Source organism: Tenrec ecaudatus, chromosome 14 (assembly GCF_050624435.1).
Source record: "Tenrec ecaudatus isolate mTenEca1 chromosome 14, mTenEca1.hap1, whole genome shotgun sequence".
NCBI classification, from domain to species: domain Eukaryota; kingdom Metazoa; phylum Chordata; class Mammalia; order Afrosoricida; family Tenrecidae; genus Tenrec; species Tenrec ecaudatus.
In genome coordinates, this window is record NC_134543.1 from 30971524 (window position 1) to 30992205 (window position 20682).

General features: G+C 45.8%; 1 protein-coding gene and 1 non-coding gene across 2 annotated transcripts; one reads left to right on the forward strand and one right to left on the reverse strand.

Moving 5' to 3' along the window:
- Nucleotides 1–7579: 7579 nt before the first annotated feature.
- Nucleotides 7580–18437, reverse strand: LOC142425365 (peroxisomal succinyl-coenzyme A thioesterase-like). Its single transcript, XM_075530554.1, has 3 exons — nucleotides 17845–18437; nucleotides 15184–15386; nucleotides 7580–13938 (listed from the first exon to the last, which is right to left on the reverse strand). The coding sequence occupies exons 1-3, from the start codon at nucleotides 18299–18301 to the stop codon at nucleotides 13348–13350; spliced, it is 1251 nt and encodes a 416-aa protein (XP_075386669.1). The 5' UTR covers nucleotides 18302–18437; the 3' UTR covers nucleotides 7580–13347.
- Nucleotides 18438–19345: 908 nt separating this feature from the next.
- Nucleotides 19346–19512, forward strand: LOC142426909 (U1 spliceosomal RNA). The gene has a single exon (XR_012779788.1). It is a non-coding gene; the product is annotated as a U1 spliceosomal RNA (small nuclear RNA).
- The last annotated feature ends 1170 nt before the right edge of the window (nucleotides 19513–20682 follow it).

The window sequence follows — 20682 nt, forward strand, 5'->3', positions numbered from 1 at the left end:
GTCTGGGTGGACTAGGGAAACAAATGCATGGACACTCAATGTGTCTAACACAGAGCTTTATATAAAAGAGCAATTGTATATTAAGAAAACATCCCAGCCCACTTCAGGTTCAGATCAAGTCCAAAAGGCCAATATTAGCCTATATGTCTAATACCAATCTATAAAGTCTTCTTCAAACTCGCGCAACACATGCAATGATGCCAAATGCAGGAAGATCCAGGTCAATAGGTCGAAAGTCTTATGGATACAGTGGTGCTAGAAGCATCTCAGTGCTGGCGTGGGTCTCCATGTGGCTCCTCCAGCACAGGGCTCTGATTGCATCAGCCTAGCTCCATCAAGCTTATCATTGGGAATGTCTCACAGGGAGACGAAGCCCAGAGAAGGTCTCTACCTCCAGGAAGGAATACCGGAGTTCCCAGAATCCTCAGGAGAAGGCCGTGCCCACACAGAGACCTCATTGGCTATAACCTGATTGACTGGCTAGACTCCACCCCTTCGCAAGTTGACAGGAGACTTTGTAACTGCCACAATATTATTATGGTTTTTAGTTGATATCAATGTTAAATTTCTGACTTTGATTGTGGTGATACAAAAGGTTAACATTAGGCAAAGCTGGACATAGGAGATATGGGAACTCTATATTAGTTTTTCAACTTTTAATTGCTCCCTTTACAGATTTGTCTATTATTTGGCTGAATATTGAGCCATGGGCTTGATTGAGTTTATTTCCAGGCCTGAAGGATGACTAAGGGTCACAGTCTTGGGAGTACCATGCCTCTATCTAGACAGTAAATGTGGTCTTTTTATGATTTTGAGTTTTGTTCCACATTTTCCTCCCACTCTACCAGCCATCAGCAACTAGTTCTTCTGCTCGCAGGGTCGTGGAGATACATGTTGTGTGGCTCTTTAGTTTGTGACAGTGGTTTCTTCTGTGCGTCTTCTTTCCCCCAGACCAATAGTTGCATCCTGGAGCTTATAAAACGAGACCCACTACTCTCCAAAAGAGGCTGGAGGCCATTGTCCTTGTGGACTATGTGATGCCAGTGAGCCCGGTTTCCCTTGAGATTACGTTCCCGAGCCCCAGTGAGATGAAGAGGGTACTCCTCCAAGCATGAGGTTCATGAGCTCCTGGTACCTATCAGCAAAGGTAGCCGTCAACTTCAGGCAGAACAGGAGCAGCTTCTGGGTGGGTGAGAGGCGGGCTGATGGGACATCTGGTCCCTGGGAGGGGTCGGCAACAAAAAGAGGAGCATTCCTTTCTGCTGGTCTGTTCCCGGTGTGGGTGTTCGTGTGATCGTTGGTGAGCAGAGCTGATTGTCAAGTCCTGTCCTTAGTGAGCACGAATTACAATGTTCAAAATGGCTATGCCTTGTCAGGCCAGCTGCCCGTGTACCTGTTCTGCACGTCACCTGACTTGGAGCGTTTGTTCGGCTTCTTCTGGTCGGCATTTGACCTACTTTTCTTGTCTTTCCTCTGGAGCTTAGTGTTCCAGGATTACCATCTGTATCTATTTCAATCATCAGCTGTGTCTTGGTTATAGAGAGTCTGGGTAGCATGACTGCCTAGTCCGCCATCTTTCTGGAAGTCCTCCATCTTTACAACTCTTTTAAAAGTGCAACATTATTTTTACATAATGTTTTTTAAAGAGCTTTTTTGAAAAGAATTATATCAGGGCAAGATGAATTCATCCATGAAAATACCTGGCCGTCACTGTCCAACTTTAAGAGTTAGTAAAACCTGTGTAGCGAAGATCCTTCCTCTTCCATATCCCATTTGACTGAAATTTCTAGGAATCCATATTCTTTCACCCTGTATCGAAAAGTTCCTGAATTTCTTGGATATTGTCTTTTGTTCAAAGCATTTGGACTCAGACACAAGGCCTCTGGTTTCTTCATAGGAATCTGGTGTAAGGAGTCCAGAAAGAAAGGATATTTAAGACCATAAGCTTTTCCTTGTGAAGGGCCTGATCCTTGTTCATTTAGGGAAGGCTACTACATCTAGAGAGATTAGGATCGCTGGAAACCACACATCCTACAGCAATCACTTTCTGCCTGGCTCCAAGTGCTGTTTCATCATTATCCTGGTGAACTCTCACTCAGCTCAGTTACAGAACTCTAAACTGGGGAAGTAACCAAATGGAGCGCTTGCCAAGAGTTGCCCTGATTGCAATTTGAGAGTTTAACTCTTCCAAGTGCTGCGTCAATTACTTAAAAAATTTATTTATTAAATCATTAACAGGCGATAACCAGACCATTTGACTGAGCAATTGTTGTGTGAGCAGAATGAACCGAAGTTTGGTTCCGTGACATACATTCTTATTTGTCAATTTTCTGGATATTGTCAGCCATACCTACAGTAACTCCAACCCTGTTAAAAATTATTTGGAAGAACAGGATGCAAATCTTCTAGAGAAAATAGGGTGTGAAGTTCTTTTGAGATGTAGATCATCAGGGCCACTTGCCTCATCAGGAGGATTTAAATGCTCGCTCTCTCTCCTTTAGCATTTCTGAATTTCTGAACACCCTCCGTTGTTCCCTCACACCCCATAATACGATTAGCCATAAATGGGCTTTGGCTTTTTGCAGCCTTTCATGTAACAGAATGAAACATTGTCTGGTCTTGTGCCGGCTCATAATTACCTTACCAGCTGCCATCAAGTCCACTCCATACATTCCCGCCCCTTGTGCATCAGTCTGCTTCATGAAGTCTTCCATAGCTGATTTTTGGGAACTAAATCGCCCAAACTTTTCTGTACATTGTGCCTTTGGGAGTGACATTTCTAATCTTACTAAATAGCAGAAACAGCATTTAACTTTTACAATATCATTTTCTGAGAGAGACGTTTCTTTCCCAAACAAGCCTGGTCAATTGGAGTGCCCATCTGCCTTTATTCTGTGCTCCTCAGAGCCAATGTAATGTCGCTTCACCAAGAGACTGGCTGTACATGATAGTGAGAACTAGATTTCCTGGTCAGTCATTAGACCTCTTTGGCATGTTGTGTCTTTTTACTGGCGCTTGGTAGCCTCCTTCTCACATTGATACCTGTGGGATTCTGAGGTGTTTTATAGAAAAGAACAGATTGAATGAATATGCCTTTCCACACCTGGGGAAGAAGAGACACCAGATCATCGGCTCTGGGGAGAACCTGGCTGGACGCCCCCTGCTTATCCTACTTTCTTTGGTGGAAGTCCAGGAAAAGGAGTGGCAATGACCTCATCCCCTCACCTTCAATCCCAAACTTCAAACTCTAGCTGACACGCATCCCTAGTCCCCCTTCCCTACCTCCCCCGCCCCCGCCCTGACCCTCCTGGCAAAGAAAAAGAATCAAACTTATTGCCATCCAGTGCATTCCAACCACAGCAATTCTTTTTTAAATTTATTTAATCATTTTTATTGGGGGCTCATACAACTCTTATCACATACATCCATTGTGTAAAGCACATTTGTACATTTGTTGCCATCATCATTCTCAAAACATTTGCTTTCTACTTGGGCCCTTGGTATCAGCTCCTTATTTTTCCCCCTTCCTCCCAGCTCCCCAATCCCTCGTGAACCAACCGTAGCAATTCTATAGGGAAGAGTTGAAACGCCCCAAGGTTTTCCTAGCCACGCTCTGAGCCAAAGGAGCTCATCCCAACAGGCTTCTGACCCAGAAGGAATGGTTCAGACCTGTCAGCTGCTCTCTGGGCAAGAGTAGAGGCCACCTGCTCTTGTCAAGATTTTTAGCCTTGAAAACACCATACAGGCTCCGTATGAGTCAGAATTGACTCGCTCTGTCTCAGAAGCCCACAGGGACAGTTCTTTTCTGTCTTGGGTCATTGTGTATCACAATTGACCTCAAGGGATAGCTAGAAATCAGAACTGGCCTTATGGCAGTGAGTTTTCCAAAGGGTGCTTACTCTATCGTATGTACTGAACAAACTGGATTTCTCTTCTGGATATATCTGAGCACTTTTTCAGAGTATACCACATTAGACTTTGTTATTATTGTTAGATGCCATCGAATTGGATCTAGCTCATAGCCACTCGGAACAGCAGCAGGAAACACTGCTCTGTCCTGAGCCGTCTTCCTACTTCTTGTTATGTTTGAATCCATTGTTGTGGCCACTGGCCTTCTACTGTACCAAGCACGATGTTCTCCTCCAGAGACTGGTCTCTTCTCCAACGTGTGCAAAGATCTTGAGACAAGACTCACCATCCTTGCTTCTAAGGAGCGCTAGGACTGTACTTCCCCCATGACAGATATGTTTATGCTTCTGGTTGTCCATGTTAGTGCGGATTCGGGGAGGGTTTGCAGATCAGTGTCCCCCAGCTCTCTGTCATTGGATGTTACCTTCTCCTTCACCCAAGTTAACAGCTGGCTGCCCTCTTCTCTGGTACTTCCCCTTCTCTCCCTTCCTCTCCCACTTCTGATAACCATTATAGTCTCTTTCTTTTAGTGCGAAAACCTTTTCTTGACTCAAAAGAAGAAGAAAAATAGCAACAACAGTAGTCTCGTACAATATTTGCCCTTCTGTGATTGATTCATTGTGATCGAGTCAGTCCTGACTCATACGGACCCTATGGACAGAATAGAACTGCTTACAGGCTATGGAGGCTGTGAATTTTTACATGCGCCAAAAGCCAAATCTTTCTCCCTCAGAGCAGCTGATGGATTCAAACTGCTGACCTTGTGGTTAGCAGCCCAACTCATAACCCATTATATCACCAAGGTTCCTTTCACCCGGCATAATTTTCTCAAATTCAATCCTCTCCAAGCTATTTTCAGTATTTCTCACCAATACCATAACTCAAATGCATCGATTCTTTTCTTACCTCCTTGCCCATTTTTTAAATTTCACACACAAAAGAAGCAATTGTTAACTCCATGGCTGTGTCAGGCATACCTGAGTCCTCAAAGTGACACATTTGCACTTTCATACTTAGAAAAGATCTTGTGCAACAGATCTGCCGAGCCCAACATGTCGTTTGTCTTCTGGGCTGCTGCTTCGGCAAGTGTTGATTGAAGAGCCAAGTAAAGTGAAATCCTTGACAACTTCAGTCTTTTCTTAGTTATCGTGATGTTGTCCACTGTGCTAATTGGGTAAAATCTTTTCTGATCCCCAAATGCAACATGAGAAAAGGAAAGGAGAAACAATCACACCCCCTATTCTATTTCCACACTTCCCTTGTCTACCTGGAAAATGCTCAGCCTCAGAGTTTTAATTATTAGGTGCCTCTGAGTTAGTTCCTACACAGAGTGGGCCTATGTAAAACAGAACAAAACACTGCCTGCATCATACTTACCATTGTTTTTACGTTTAGCCCATTGTTGCAGCCACTATGTCAATCCATCTTGCAGAAGGCCTTCCTCTATCCCACTGGCCCTGCACTTTCCCCAGCATGTGTACTTCTCCAGGGACAGGGATGCCATGTCCAAAATACGTGAGACGAAGCCTTGCCATCTTTGCTTCTAAGGAGCAGTCTGTGTATACTTCTAAGTCATCTGTTAGTTTTCTTGTCAGCCTATAGTACTTTCAACATTCTCCTTTAGCACCACAAATGCAATGAATGTCCACATTCAACTTTCACATGCATATGAGGCAATTCAGAATAACATGCCTTGGGTCAGGTATATCTCAGTCCTCAGAATAATATCCTTGTTTTTCCACGCCTTAGAGAGGTCATGCACTGAGAAGTTCCCCAATACGATGCCTTGTTTGATCTCTTGACTGCTGCTTCCATCATAGCCTGTCAGTCTGAACAAAGGTTGCCCTCACTTTTAATCTCATGTTATCAATGAACCTGCCAAACTATTTCCTTGTTAAGCCTCAAAAATAAGTTAGATTTCATAAAAGTGAAAGGTAGAACTCTCAGAATTCAACATGGCTTAGGTAAGTTATTATGGGTTTTATTTATTTTTTCTATAACATGCAATACTATCTTAAGCAATAATCATTAAACATCTTCACTTGTTTCTCAACTATCACCCTCCCTTTTTTTTTTTTTTACGATACAGTTTCAAAGGTCAAAGTAGAGATGTGAGACCACCTGCTACTCTCTCAGGAGGGGTAAACAGAAAGGTTTGCCGCTGAGCACCATGGACCCAGCCTCACCGTAGCACCTTCTGTCTGTTGTCATGCTGTCTCCTCATTGAGACCCCCTAAGAATGGGCAGGCACATTACTCTGACAGGAAAAATTCCTCTGTCCAACTGCCCTGGGCTTTTTTACCCAACATTATTGCTTTTAATTTTCTTAAAACGTCTTGACAGTAAGCTCTCATGATCATCTGTGTCTATTGAGAAACTCTATCAGGATGACTCCCTTTGGCATCCCAAAAAATCTTCTGAGATCATCCCTCTGCCTTGAATTGAACTTGAATCCCTTCGGAAGTCACTCTTTTGATCAGCCAGTGTGGGGTACCAGCCTCCACAATCAAACAGCTACAAGGGATGGTTGTGTAATTGAGGGGTAAAATTAAAGAGGCACCAGAATAAGACATGAAAATGCTCACCTCCAGGAAGGTCATGATCTCAACAGCCAGGTCTGAGCAGAGAGAGCACATATATTTCTAATATATTTCTAACCAAGACTTATTACACTTAGGGACATGCAAGCCCCCTTAATGACAGGTAGCCACGTGCATAACAATAGGATATGTGCGACAGGAAGGTGATGAGCTAGGGGTGTACATGCAATAAGAAGGGGAGCACTAAGGGCACCCATGTGACAGCAAAGTGTAAAGGGGAACTGAGGAACAGGGGAGAAGACGGACATAACTGACGGGACAAGGGAGAGCAGAAACAGAAATAGCATTATTAGGCGGGGCGCGGAGGGGTGGGTCTCCCTGATGGGGTTCCGGGACCTAGACCAACAGGTCAGAGAAATCATGCTCAGCGGATGGGGGCGAAGGTTTCTAAAGGGATGGTGAGGAATGTATGGCAATTAGCATATGGGGTCTGGAAACAAGGAGAGTTACTTGTGGACTCCTTGAGGCTTTCTTTGAACCCAGAACATCTGGTTTCACTGGGTATCCATCTGGCAGTTATGGTATCTGGCGCCCTCTGCTGCTGACCTTGGGGATGTGCAGGGAAGGACTTGCAGGGCCTGGATTTGCTTCAGCTTATTCCAAACAGGGCTGCCTAGTTCATACCCGGCCCAAACAGAAAGCTTCTCCCTACCAAGATGGCAGGCTAACCTTGGTCGTCTCGGAGTGGGCTGGACCTGGTAAGCCTCAGGGAGATAACCTTTAAGCAGTTGACCTCTAAGTGTACATCATTGACCATATGTTAGCAAGTAGCACCTTAGGTTGGGCATATATTATGGGCACACAACCTGGGAAATAACGTCTGTTTCCCACCTGATCCTATCTACCTCTGGTCATGAAATAACACCCTGACCTCAGCCACCTTCTAAATTGGCACAGACTACTGCTGGATCAGGTTCCCTGGCCCTAACACCATCTAGGCTGGCAGGGAACTCCCTCAAGGAGTGGGCGTGTCACCCCCTCATCCTTTGTCCTTTCACCCCATGGGCTCTTGGGGTGGCAGAGGGCACCAACCCATCACGAGTATGGCCAGGTGTCTCCCAAATTTCTTCTTCTTTTTTTTTTTTCCAGATTTCATGACATAGACACGTAAATGCTTCCAGTGCTTCATCCACTGGTTAAAACATTTCATTTGGTATTCTGCAAGTTCCTGGAGCATTATTTTTCCCAATGTTTTCAGTGCATCTTGAACTCCTTCCTTCAGTAACACTGGTTCTTGATCATATGCTACCTCCTGAAATGATTACATGTCAACCAGTTCTTTTCCCAACAGTGACTCTGTATTTGTTCCATCTTGTTTTGATGCTGCCGGCATTGTTCAATATTGTGACCATGAAATCTCACCTGGTAACAACTCGAGCCTTGAATTTTTCCTTCCGTTCTTTCAGCTCGAGATATTCTGAGAGTATTCTTCTCTTTTGGCTTTCTACTCCAGGTCTTTGCACATTTTATTATATTACTTTAGTGCTTGTCTTTTGAGATATCCTTTGGAATTTCCTGTTCAGCTCCTCTCCTTCATCATGTTTTCCATGTGCTTTAGCTATCTGTGATCAAGAGCCAGTTTCAAAGTCCCTTGTGTCATCCACTTTGATCTTTTCTTTTTTGTCTTTTAAACAACATCTTGCCTTCTTCATGGATGGTGCCCTTGAGGTTTTCCACAGCTATCAGGTTTTCTGTCATTCGTATTCAATGTGTCAGATCCAGTCTTGAAATTTTCCCAAAATTCAGGTCACATATCCGTAAGATCCTATTTTGACTCGCTTGGCCTTCTTTAAGATTATTCAACTACAATCTGAATTTACTTATGAGCAAGAGATGGTCTTCCTTTCTATACCTGGCCTTATTTTGGCTGCAATATTGTTTCCCATCTTCTCTTCCCACCAAACAAAACAAAACTCACTGCCATCAAGTTGATTGTGACTCATAGTGGCCTGGTGAGATAGTGGGTTACAAGTTGGGCTGCTAATCCACAAGGTCAGCAGTTTGAAACCATCAGCTGCTTCTCAGGATAACAAAGAGGTATTCTACCCTGTGCTAATCTGGGTGGACTAGAGAAACAAATGCATAGACACTCATGTGTATAAGAAAGAGCTTTATATACAAGAGCAATTGAATATTGAGAAAACATCCCAGCCCAGTCCAGATCAAGTCCATAGGTCTGATATTAGCCCATAGGTCTGAGCCAATCCATAAAGTCCTCTTCAGATTTATGGAACACATGCAATGATGCCAAATGCAGGAAGATCACAGGCCAATGGGTGGAATGTCTTGTGGACCCACTGGCAGAAGAAGCATCTCAGCACTGGCATGGGTCTCCTCATGGCCCCTCCAGCTCCAGGCTCTGGCTACATCAGTGTAGCTCCATCAGGCTCTTCATCAGTAATGACTGAGAGGGAGTAAGCCTGTGTCCTGCTTCCAATGAGCTACTTATCTCCTTCGTGCCTCCAAATGAAGTCATCAAGCTGCGACCTGATTGACAGGCTAAACTCCACCCTTTCACTCTTAAGTCTCAAATTGACAACAGATTATGTAACTACCTGGGGGGCCAGCCTTAATCCCAACTACTAGGTGGACACCGGCCCCTTCCCCCAGAAGAATTTATTTCTAAGGATGGCATTGAATCTGAAGCTCAAGGAGAGGGACATATCTGATCGGGGCACATAGGAGTAGATGAAGGAGGAGGAGGACAGAGTGGAGCATATCATGGCACACCAGGCTGTGAGGATGATGTTCCCGTTTAGAGCAGCCAGTCCACAGAGAGGACCACATGTCCGGCCCCCCTATGAGACATGATGTCCCTCACTGTCCCATACTCCTACAGGGGACAACACCAGAGATACACTGTGGGAATTGCACCCAATCTGATTGCCACACCGAGGTAAAACACTAACGGGGTGCAATAGAACAGCAAGGGCATGAAGGGGCAAGGTCCCAAGGGAATGCTGAAGGTGGACTTTAGGGCCAGGGCATGGTGCCCCAACAGACTGGACTGGACAACACTCCTAAAAGCCAACAAACACTCCTTGAACTAACTACAAGCTCTTCTTTCTTGTTTTTTTGTTTTGTTGTCATTGGTTTGTTGTTGTTGTTTTGTTGTATGTTGTTGCTTGGTTTTGCTCTGTCTTATTTTTGTGCATGTTATTATCTCTACAGGTCTGTCTAAATAAGATAGGCTGGATGAACTATCTGGAGGAGAAAACAACGGGACTGACAGTTCCTGGCGGAAATGGGAGTGGGGGGGGGGGTGGGGGAAAAGGTAGTGGTGTTAAAAAACCCAGGGACAAGGGAACAAAGATTGATCCAAATCGGTGGTTTGGAGGGTGTGCGAGGCCTGGTATGGCATGATCAAGGGTAATGTAACCAAGAGGAATTGCTGAAACACTGGTGGGGACTGAGTATGACAATGGGAGAGGAGGGAAGGCAAAGGAAATAGAGGAAAGAGCTGGGAAGCTAAGGGCATTTATAGAGGTCTAGATAAAGACCATGTACATATGCAAATATATTGATATATGAGGATGGTAAAATAGATCTATGTGCATATATTTATATGTATAGTATTAAGGTACCAGAAGGATATTGGCCTCCACCCAAGTACTCCCTCAATGCAAGAATACTTTCTTCTATTAAATTGGCATTCGATGATGCTCCCCTTCCCGACACAACAGCTGAAGACAAAGTGGGTGAATAAGTAAATGTGGTGAAGAAAGCTGATGGTGCCTGGCTATCAAAAGATATAGCATCTGGGGTCTTAAATGCTTGAAGGTAAACAAGTGGCCATTTAGCTCAAAAGCAACAAAGTCCACATGAAACAAGCACACCAGCCTGTGTGATCAAGGCGTGTGAAAGGGATCATGTATCACACACCATCAGAACAAAAGATCTTATCATAGTGAATGAGTGGGGGAGTGGAGACATAAAACCCATTTGTAGGTTGTGCCGGACAGAAGGGTCTCAGGAGATGAGCCAGTCAGGGTGTGATGTAGCAACGATGAAAAATACAATTTTCCTCTACTTCCTAAATGCCTCCTCCCCCGCCACTATCATGATCCCAATTCTACCTTGCAAGTCTGGCTAGACCAGAGGATGTGCACTGATACAGATAGGAATGGGAAACCCGGGGAATCCAGGGAACGAATGATCCCTTCAGGACCACAGGTGTGAGTGGCAATACTGGGGGGGTCCAGGGAGGATTGGTTGGGAAGGGGGAAGCGATTGCAAGGATCTACATGTGACCTCCTCCTAAACAGTAGTCTAGGATAAGAGGTGCCTTTGTAAATTTCCAATAGCGGGCTAGTCTAAGGTGGTATTGTTCACCTACAGACCTAGTGTTTGGCTGATGGAACCATGAAGGTGAGCTCAGTTCTAGATCTGAAGGGTGACTGCAAAATGGTGTGGAGGGCAGGTCTGACCTCTGGCTACAAAGGGCATAATTTCCCCTTCCAGAAATACAAAGGATGCAGTCATCGGTGGGATGGTTTCAACCAGTTGAGGCTCAAATTAACCTATCTTTGGAAGATGTCCGTATATAGGAAAGAATTAACAACAAACCTCTAGAAAAAGAAAGAACTATGATCGACAATTCACCTCATAGGAAAGCATTTCCAATGATCTTCAAAACGTGGACTATCAAAGTCCATTCTTGATTTTCTCACCATCGGCCCACACCTGAGTAATGTGCTGTGAGGGAGAAGGGAATGACCCCTGAGGGAGGGTGAGTAGGGTAGGCAGTGGTGAGGTGAGGGTGAGGAGTCCTCACTGAATGACTTTGTGAATGCCTTACCCTTGAACTAGGGGGAAAATTAACATTTAGCCTAGTATAAATTTCGTCACCCATATTTGTTAATTCCCTCCAGTTTAAGTGGAATGCACTGAAATTATGTTTAGTCCTAAAGGCAAAGAAAGTAAAAATGAACACCTGTCTCAAGCAATGTGTCACAATCAATGCTCATGGAAGCAGTGGTCATGAAATCAAGCAAAACAACTCAGGACACGGGTAAGTCTGTTGCACGAGACTTCTTCACTGTGGGAAAGAACAAAGGGGTCACTTCTAAAAGGAGGTGTGCCTGACCTAAACCAAGAAATTTTCAAAGCCTCATGACCATGTGAACGCTGGACAGCGAATAAGGAAGAGTAACAAGAACTGACGCATTTGAATTAGGGTGTTGGCAAAGAATTAGAAAGTACCGCGACGACCAGAAAAACAGACAATCTGTCTTGGAGGACAGAGCACCGAGGGCTTCTTAGCAGGATGGGAAGATTCTGGCTCGCATGCTCTGCACATGTTGTGGGGAACGGTCAGCTCCTGGAGAAGGACATCAGGGTTGGTAAAGAAGAAGTCAGCAAGAAAGCAGAAGACCCTCAGGGAGCTATGTGCACACAGTGTCTGCAACAATCAGTTCAAGCTGAACGATTGTGAGGATGGAGCAGGGCCGGGCCGTGTTCTCCTCTGTGTGCGTGGGGTCACGTGGCACCAAATACCAACAAATGCTGTTACACGCTGATGTTCAGAGACCAGTTCTTGAAGCAAGGCGTCCAGCAGAGCAGTGGGTTAAGCGGTACACTAATTTCAAGGTTAGCTGATCTAGTCCATCATCTGGTCCAGCGGAGAAAGGTGAGGCTGTCTGCTCCTGGAAGTCTTGGAAATCCTATGGCCCAGTTCTGCTCTGTCCACAGGGTGCCTGAGAGTTGGAAGTGATATGCTGGAAACAGCTGCTTTTAGTCGTAGAGTTGGAAGGAAGAGGGAAAATGGGTCACAGTAACTCACCCTTGAGACAAAAGTTCAGTCTTCACTACGCTAGAGAAAGGTTCTCTCCTCCTTTGTCCCCACACCTCCTCTGAGTGTCGCCTCTGAGCTCCATGATGAAAGGCAGGGCTGCCCTTTCTTTCTATCAACATCCTCTGAACGATTGGGGCAGAGAAAAGCCTCTGGAGGGCCATTCTCTTTCCAACCAGAAAACCACCGCATTGCCATCACGTTGGTGCTGACTCACCAGGGACCCTGTAAGATAGGGTAGAACTGGCCCCTCTGAGTTTCTGACACTGTACCGTTTCACAGGAGTAGCAAGCCTCATCTCTCTCCCTCAGAGCTGGCTGGTGGTTTCAAACTGCTGACCTTGCAGTTAACAGCCCAACATATAGCCATTATGCCACCAGGGCTCTGATTCTCTCTCAGGGATGTAAAGCGTAATCTACATTTTCTTCAGCTTTGAAGCTTAAATGTGGCTCAAGGTGTTAACTAAAAACAAACAAACAAAGACGAGAACCAAATAAACAATAACATTAGAAACAGTTTTTCCTTTTCAATTTTGTGTATCTCTGATCAAATGTGTTACACAGTAAAAGTAATTTAAAAAGTAAAACTGACTCAAATGTTCCCCAATCAGAGGGAGACAGAAACGTGAGCAATAATTCCTTAGGGTCATGGCAGGGACACTTGGGGGCTAGTAAGTCGCTAATAACAATGGTACCAGAATGAAGCACATATTCTAAAATTGCTTGTGGGGATGACTGTGAAAAATGCTCGCAGTGATTAAACCATTGAGTGATATCGTCTGTGACATCCAGGTCAGCAAAACTTTTTAAACCAGTAAAGTATATATTGTATACAGTTGGGGGAAATTTAAGTGTAAAGAATAAATTATAATAAGCAATAATTCAATTTCTTTTTTAAAATTACATGATTAATTTTTAAAGTGACCCTCAAACATAATTGATGCCAATAACACAAATCTAATGTGATCCAGGGGAGAATTGATTCACACAGATTATTAAACACTACAATATATCCTTGATTCACTCATGTCAAGAGCAGAGCAGTGTGTTACAATTTGGAGGGCATGCAAAGATGTCTGTAGAAAAAGCTTAGAATTTGCTTCCAAGCATCTACCTGGGCCTTAGAATGAGCCCTGGGCTCCCCACCCCACATCACAGTCTTGTCTAGGATTCTATGCATGGAAGCGGGGCACATGGGAAAGTAAGGTGGCTCCAAGTAATGTCCAGCCCCAGGGTAGGAGATTATCAGGGGCGTTTCCTTCCCGTGGGTCTGTAGCCGTTCGGCAGCCAGTTGGGCATAGTATTCACTTCTCCAGTTATGGTCATCTTGTCCAACAATGAAGAGGATTGGCCCCTGGGCCTTCTCTATAGGAATCATGCTGGGGTGCTCACACCCGCTTATAATATCATTGCGAATATCCACAATGTCCAGGAGGCCTGAGAACACTACCTTGATTCTTCTCGGGTCCTGGCCCAGTGGTGGGATTTTGGTCTGATTGTAATAGATGACTCTGTTTCCACTGAAGGCAGATCCATTGATAGAAACCGTGGCTGTGATGTTCTTCAGGAATGAGGCCATGGAGAGACAAATATCAGCCCCGAGAGAAATGCCCAGAAGCCCGATGCCTGGGCCCTTTACCTGGAAGAAAAAAGGAAGAAGAGTCAAGACTTCATATGAGAACGTTTTTCTGAAAGCAGTGAGAGGTATTGCTAGTGTTTTAAGTTTTGAATTGGCCCCAGCTGACAAAGGCGTTTCGTCCCACAAGAAGACTATCTGGCTGGACACATGGCAAATAAATCTTACATGCATGGCCTGGCAGCCTTGGGAACTAGCCAGTGCATTCCAAGGAGTCATTGGGAAAGCAGTGGTTCTCGACTGTGGTTCTCCACCCCTTTGGGGGCCAAACGACCCTTTCACAGGGGTCACCAGATTCATACCAGTAACAAAATTACAGATATGTAGTAGCAACAAAGATAATATTATATTTGGGAAGTCACCCCAACATGAGGAACTATATTAAAGGGTCACAGCATTAGGAAGGTGGAGAACCAGTGCACTAAAGAATGCTGATTCATAGGGCTTCGGAAGTTTTGGGGGTTGCAGAACACATCACTCAGGTGAGCCTGATGCACGTCTTAATGTGGCTGAGCATCCTCGGTTGTGCGGAACCAAGCTCGATTCCAAGAGTGAATAATAATTCATCAGACTCTGTTTAAACCATCATGGAAACCATAACGTTACGGAACAATGTGAAGACTTTAGGGTTAGATTCAGGAGTTCTTAAGTCCCTGATACAGATGGGCAAAGCTGGGAGTATACACCTATCAGAAAATCAAAACTTGAAAACAAGCATAGAAAGATAATTAGCATGATAAAAGGAGTTTTATATAATGCAAGGAAATATACTTGCATTAAAAAAGGAATTTAAATTTTGCTAGTTAAAAGAAGCCAACCTCACTCTCATTGAATCAATTCTGATTCATAGTGGCCCTACAGGACAGGGTAGAATTGCCCTTGTGAATTTAAGACCGTAATTCTTTACTGGGGTAGAAAGCTTTCCCTTTCTCCCAGAGAAGCTGGTGGTTTTGAACTGTTGACATTGCAGTTAACAGCTCAACTCGTAACCACACCACCACCAGGGCTCCTTAATCTTGCTAAGGAACTCTTTAAAGAAACTCTCACTAAGACTTTATGGTGAATTCTACATCTCTACATCGTTAACTCCCTCTGAGGGAAAATATGGACATAGGGGCCTAGGAAGTCTACATGAGAAGAAATCTTCAGTGGAAAGACAGCAAAGCTCCTTGGTCCAGGTGAATCCCAAGCCATGCCCTCGGGAGAGAAGTCTAGAAAGACCAATTAAGTGAAAAACAGTTGGAGAACCTGGGGGTGTTGAAGCATGTAGTTCAGGGCTTCTTCAAAGTAGTCCAGGAATATGTTGTCAAATGTCTTGGGGAGGTCCTCATATTCATAATAAGCTAGAGCCAAGGTGGCAAAACCATGACCAGCCAGAAGGCTGGCTCTGTATTCCAGCAGGCCCCCTCCTACGCCAAGGATGTCAATGACCCCTGGGAAAGGTCCAAGTCCTAGAAGGGCAATTGGATAGAGCAAAGGCATTAGAAAACTCAATGAATTTGCTTTTCTTTTAAAGACCTTTCAAATGAGCTCATGATTTCCTGTGAATCAAGGGAGAGAGACTAAGAACCCTGACTGCGATCATGCCAGGCAGGTGAGCAGCTCAGACTGCCGACTTGTTAGAACAGAGTGTTCTTGTGTTCAGGGAGTACTTGACCAGGGGCCCACGGTCCATCTGTTTCCTTAATACTAAACCTATAAATATATGTACATAGATCTATTTCTCCCTCGTCGTATATAAATATATTTACATTTTTATATGCCTGTATTTAAATCTCTATGACTACCCTTTGCCTCCTAGTTCTTTCCTCTGTTTCTTTGTACTTTCCTCTTGCCCCACTATCAAGTTCTGCCTTCATTTGGGTTTTAGGAATTCCTCTCGGGCTGTGGAGAGTTAACGGGCCAGTCAGAGTGCAGTGCAGCAATGATGAAACACAGTTTTCCTCTAGTTCTTAAATGCTTCCTCCCCCCCACTATCATGATCCCAATTCTTCCTTACATATCTGGCTAGACCAGAAGATGTTCGCTGGCACAGATAGCAACTGGAAATACAGGGATCCAGGACAGATGAGCCCATCAGGATCAGTAGTGAGAGTGGTGATATCAGGAGCGTGGAGGTGGGTGAGGGAGAAAGGGCGAACAAATGACAAGGTCTACATATAACCTCCTCCCTGAAGGATGGACAGGGGAGAACTTCGTTAGGGAGACATGGGATGGTGTAAGATATGATAAAATAATTATTATTTATGAATTATCAAAGGTTCACGGGGAGGGAGGCGTGTGGAGGGAGGGGAAAATGAGGAACTGATACCAAGGGCTCAAGAAGAAAGCAGGTATTTTGAGAATGATGATGGCAACATACGTACGAATGTGCTTGACACAATGATGTATGTATGGATTGTGAAAAGAGTTGTATGAGCCCCTAATAAAATGATTTTTTTTAAAAGATCCCTGACTGGGAAAAAACAAGCTCCTTGAGAAAAGGAAAACACACTGTATCTTCCTACTAATGATTTGACTGCCAACTGCCTCCAGGAGAACTTATTTCCAAGGTCCAAGGACTCTTAAGCTGTTGGAAAGGAGAGTAATAAACCTCTATGTTACTGAAGGAAGAATTTCATGATACAATGTTGATTCCATGTTCTGAAAAATGATGCCCAGCAGGTGATGGGATGTAGAATTAAGAATCTAAAACCCTAAACAAAGCTTTAGGTTAAGTTGCATCAGCGTTTTGGTTTGTTTGTTTGGTTGTTTTCTTGTGTGCTAATATTTCAGACCCTTTTTGTGTGCGTGCGTGTGTTTGTGTGTGTGTGTGTGTGTGTGTGTACGTACTACTATTTCAGATGCTTCATGATGGAGATTGAAAGAGAAAGGAAAAATACAGAGAGATGCTTGTGGGTGAGAAGGCAGCCAGAGATGAAATGTGATCTGTGGTACCAACCTAAATCTACTGCCACCCAGTGGATTTCCTCTCACAGCAAGTCTATAGGGCAGAGGGCAGCTGCCATAGGGTTTCCAAAGCTGTCACCTTTGCAGGGCTAGACTGCCACATCGTCCTCCCAGGAGTGGCTGGCTGGTGCGTTTGAACTTTGGGTTAGCGGCTCAGCCCTTAACTACCGTGTCAGCACACGAGGAAAGCTAAACTCACTGCCATTGACTTGGTTCTGACTCATAGTGACCCTGAGAGGACAGAGTAGAACGGCCCCTGTGGGTTCTAGAACTATAGCTCTTTATGGGCGTTGAACACCTCCTCTTTCCTCCAAGGAGCAGCTGATGGCTTCAAACTGCTGACCTTGAACTTAGCAGCCCAACATATAACTCACTGCCACCAGGGGTCAAAGCTGTGTCCAAAGGCTCCTTTACCTGTGGCACCAAGGGGACAAAGAGAACAGGAGAGGTCCATGCCCCCAAGATAGCAGAAAAGGGACCCATGACAGTACCTTCCAATGACTCTCATTGTTTGGGTGAAGCGTGGTAAGACTGTGCATTTAGGTTGGGGTCAAGATCAGGCTGACACCTGAAGTAATCTATGGAGTAGAGGTTAGAGAGCAAAGTGGCAATGTGCCCAGCAGCCCTGACTCTGGCGCTTCCCCCAGAGTAATGTGGAAGGTAAAGGAGAGAATGGCATAGAACCTGTCTTATCAAGGAGTCCCAATGGCACAGTGGTTATGCAATGGGCTGCTAACCACAAGGTCAGCAGTTTGAAACCACCAGCTGCTCCTTAGGGGAAACAGGAAGTTTTCTACTCTCTTAATGAGTTACAGTCTCAGGGAGCTGACATTAAAAAAAAAAAAGTTCAAGAAGGAAGAACCTGTCTTATCAAAAGCGTCCATGGTTGGGTGTACCGTCACCCAGGAGACCCACTGAGGCACCCCAGCCTAAGCTTGCTCCCACCCGCCCCGCGCTCACCTGGAGGCAGGAAGAGCGTGGCGCGCACCCGGCCCGCGCGCACCGGCTCCCTCCGCACCCCGGGCCGCAGGAAGTGGCGCTCGTGCACCGCCCGGCCCAGCACGCGCCGCGGCTCGGGCTCGTGGCCCTCGAGCACCTCCAGCTCCACCGCGAAGGGCGTCTGCACGTCCCGCTTCAGGAACCTCCAGAAAGGCTTCTCGGGCTCCAGGGCCCAGATGAGGCCCATGGGCTCGAGCCCCGCGAAGCTGCCGCCCAGCGCGGGCGCGCGCTCCAGGTCCAGCTCGCCGCCGCCGTCCGCGCGGTAGCGCGCGTGGGCCCGGAAGAGCGCGCCCTTCTCGTCGCGCAGGGACGCGCGCAGCGTGACTGGCTGGTGGGGGGCCAGGCCGCGCACCGCAATGCGCACCGGCTCGTCCCAGCAGCAGGGGCCCGCGGGCTCCAAGGTCACAGTCGCCGCCATCTGCGCAGCGCGCTGCGCCGGGTTCCGCTTTACGAGGGTCGCTGGGCGAGCGCACCGAGGAGGCTCAGTGGGATCGGACGCTCAGCGGCTGGGGGTCGAGTGACCTTAAGCAGGGCTCTGAGCGCAGAGGACCCTGTCCCCAGGCGCCTTGAATTAAAAGGCACCAGGCTCCGCCCAGCCTGGAAGAAGGTGGGTGGCACCGAACCAGCCAATGGACCTTTTGCATGCCTGGCCACTGAGGACAGGACAGAGCTGTTTGGCGCCGGGTTCTTTGGCTTGCTTCTAGAGCAAGGGAAACCATGTCTGAATGACAGTATTTCAGAAAAGCCGGCCCTTTCGTGGAAAAGGGGAACTTACTGTTGTAGAAATAGATGACAGTTACAAGTATTTTTACTGGGATTCCAGTTCATTCACCTCCGGGTTAATTTCAAATAAGGCGTGTTTAGACATGTCACTGTGATCCCTGGATAGCTGCCGGTGAGTTCTCACAGTTATCCAACTTGCCCAAGTCTCCATAACTTAAAAACAGTAAGCAATCATAAAATATAAATTATCAATGGTTCCTTAGGGAGGGGGGATGGGAAGGCAGAGGAAAAAATGAGGAGCTTTTTGTCTGGTCTTGGCACAACAGACTCCATTTTGAGTCCTGTACCTCCATCTTAGCTCTCAAGACTGACCCCTAACTGACCTCCCCTCACCTGCTCAACCCCAAATTCCTGGATCTAGCTTGTCCCAAAGCCAAAATGTTTTCTGAAAATATGTTCACTCCACCTGTCCCAGACATATAGATAAGATTAACGACCTTCTCCCTTCTGAAGCACCTGTGTGCGCAGATCCTCCCCAGCTGTGCCTGCCAGCAGTGGGCATAAAAATGCTGCCAGGATTTTTCCCCCCAGCTTGCAGCTTCGATAGCTCAATACCCTGAGATGCTGAACCCGCCGGCAAGCTTGTCAATAAAGCCTGCTTCTAAAACTTCGTTAATTGGGTCTTTGATTCTGTTTTGGCGTCCAAGTAAACCTTATACTGATTACAAAGGAAATAAAATGTTTTACGTGGCAGGGGAGATACCATGATCACGAACGAAAGTGACTTTCCCAGGGTGAGGCTCACCCACTGCACTCAGGATGTGTTGACCTTTGCGATTTCCCCAAATGTGGGAAACTCGACTGCATCATTTGTGGGAGTGGGGTATCTGTGTTCAAACTCTCCTGTTTAAAAAATATAGAGAGAGACCAAAAGAAAGAGAATGATGATGGCAATAAATGTACAAATGTGCTTGTCGCAATGGATGGATGGATGGCTTGTGGTAAGAGTTTGACAGCCCCCAATAAAATAATACAAATTAAAAACAACAACCAGTAGAACTGCTCCTGTTGAGCTCTTTAGGACTCTTGTAGATAGGCTTGTCTTTCTCCCGAGGAGCCGCTGGCAGTTTCTCAAGGCCCACCTGGCAGTTGGCAACCTAAAGGGTAGCAAGAACTAAGCCCCCAGGGCTCCTTGGTCTCCAGACGTGCCTTTAGGAGAGAAACCTAAACAAGTTCACGGCTTCCAAGGCCAGCTGGCAGGCCAATTCCATTCAAAGTGGAGAGGCTAGCCAGAAGGTAAAGGGAACCGTTGCATGGGGTCGATCTCAAAGGGGTAATCCTGTTAGACTTTCTCAGAGGTCTTAGGAAACTGGTTTAAGAACATTTCAAGCTCCTTTGGTAAAGAAAGTTGCATTGAGGAATTTTCTCCCTTCTCACCACAGTGTACTTGCTCGTTCTTTGAGAATAGCATCCACTCTAGAACCCCAATTTGGGCACTTCGGGCTTCTTTCCCCGCGCCCACCTCACCTTTTAAAAGGAACAGGATCTGAGTCACTCAAGAATGCCCAGACTGCTACTGTGCTGTGCTGTCAATGGAAGGACTCAGCAGTCTTTGGGAAAGGGCTAGAGAGCGGGCAATACTGCCTTCAGAAGGGTCGGAGACCTAGAAGGAGGACATGCTGAGAAACAGTATCTTTACATTTCGTGTTTTGCTTAATAAAAGTTGCTATGATTTTGTACCAATCCCTTTTTACTGACTCTTTTATAACCTAATGTTTGCCAGAATAACACTGTTATGGATCGGATTGTGTCGCCCCAGATGTGTTTTTAATCCTAAGTCCTGTACTTGTAGATGCAATTTTATTTGAGAATAAGGTTTTATTTGTTAGCTCATGAGGCTAATCAGTGCACAGAAACAAGGACGGACAAAAAGGGGAGGGGCACAGATGCGATGTGAAGCTCTCTAAGGAAGGAGGACACAGTGCTAGAGAAGTTGAGGTAAGGACACCCCACCCCCCACCTCCCAAGAGCCTTCTGTAGCAATCCTTTCTTACACTTTAGTGACCACTGATGACC

Excerpts from the sequence above, each read along its gene's own strand:
- LOC142425365 (XM_075530554.1), bottom strand. The coding sequence starts at position 18,301 with ATGGCGGCGACTGTGACCTTGGAGCCCGCGGGCCCCTGCTGCTGGGAC. Across the intron at positions 15,387-17,844 it reads CACGCTCTTCCTGCCTCCAG|GACTTGGACCTTTCCCAGGG; the intron begins GTGAGCGCGGGG and ends TTGCCCTTCTAG. Across the intron at positions 13,939-15,183 it reads ACATGCTTCAACACCCCCAG|GTAAAGGGCCCAGGCATCGG; the intron begins GTTCTCCAACTG and ends TTTTTCTTCCAG.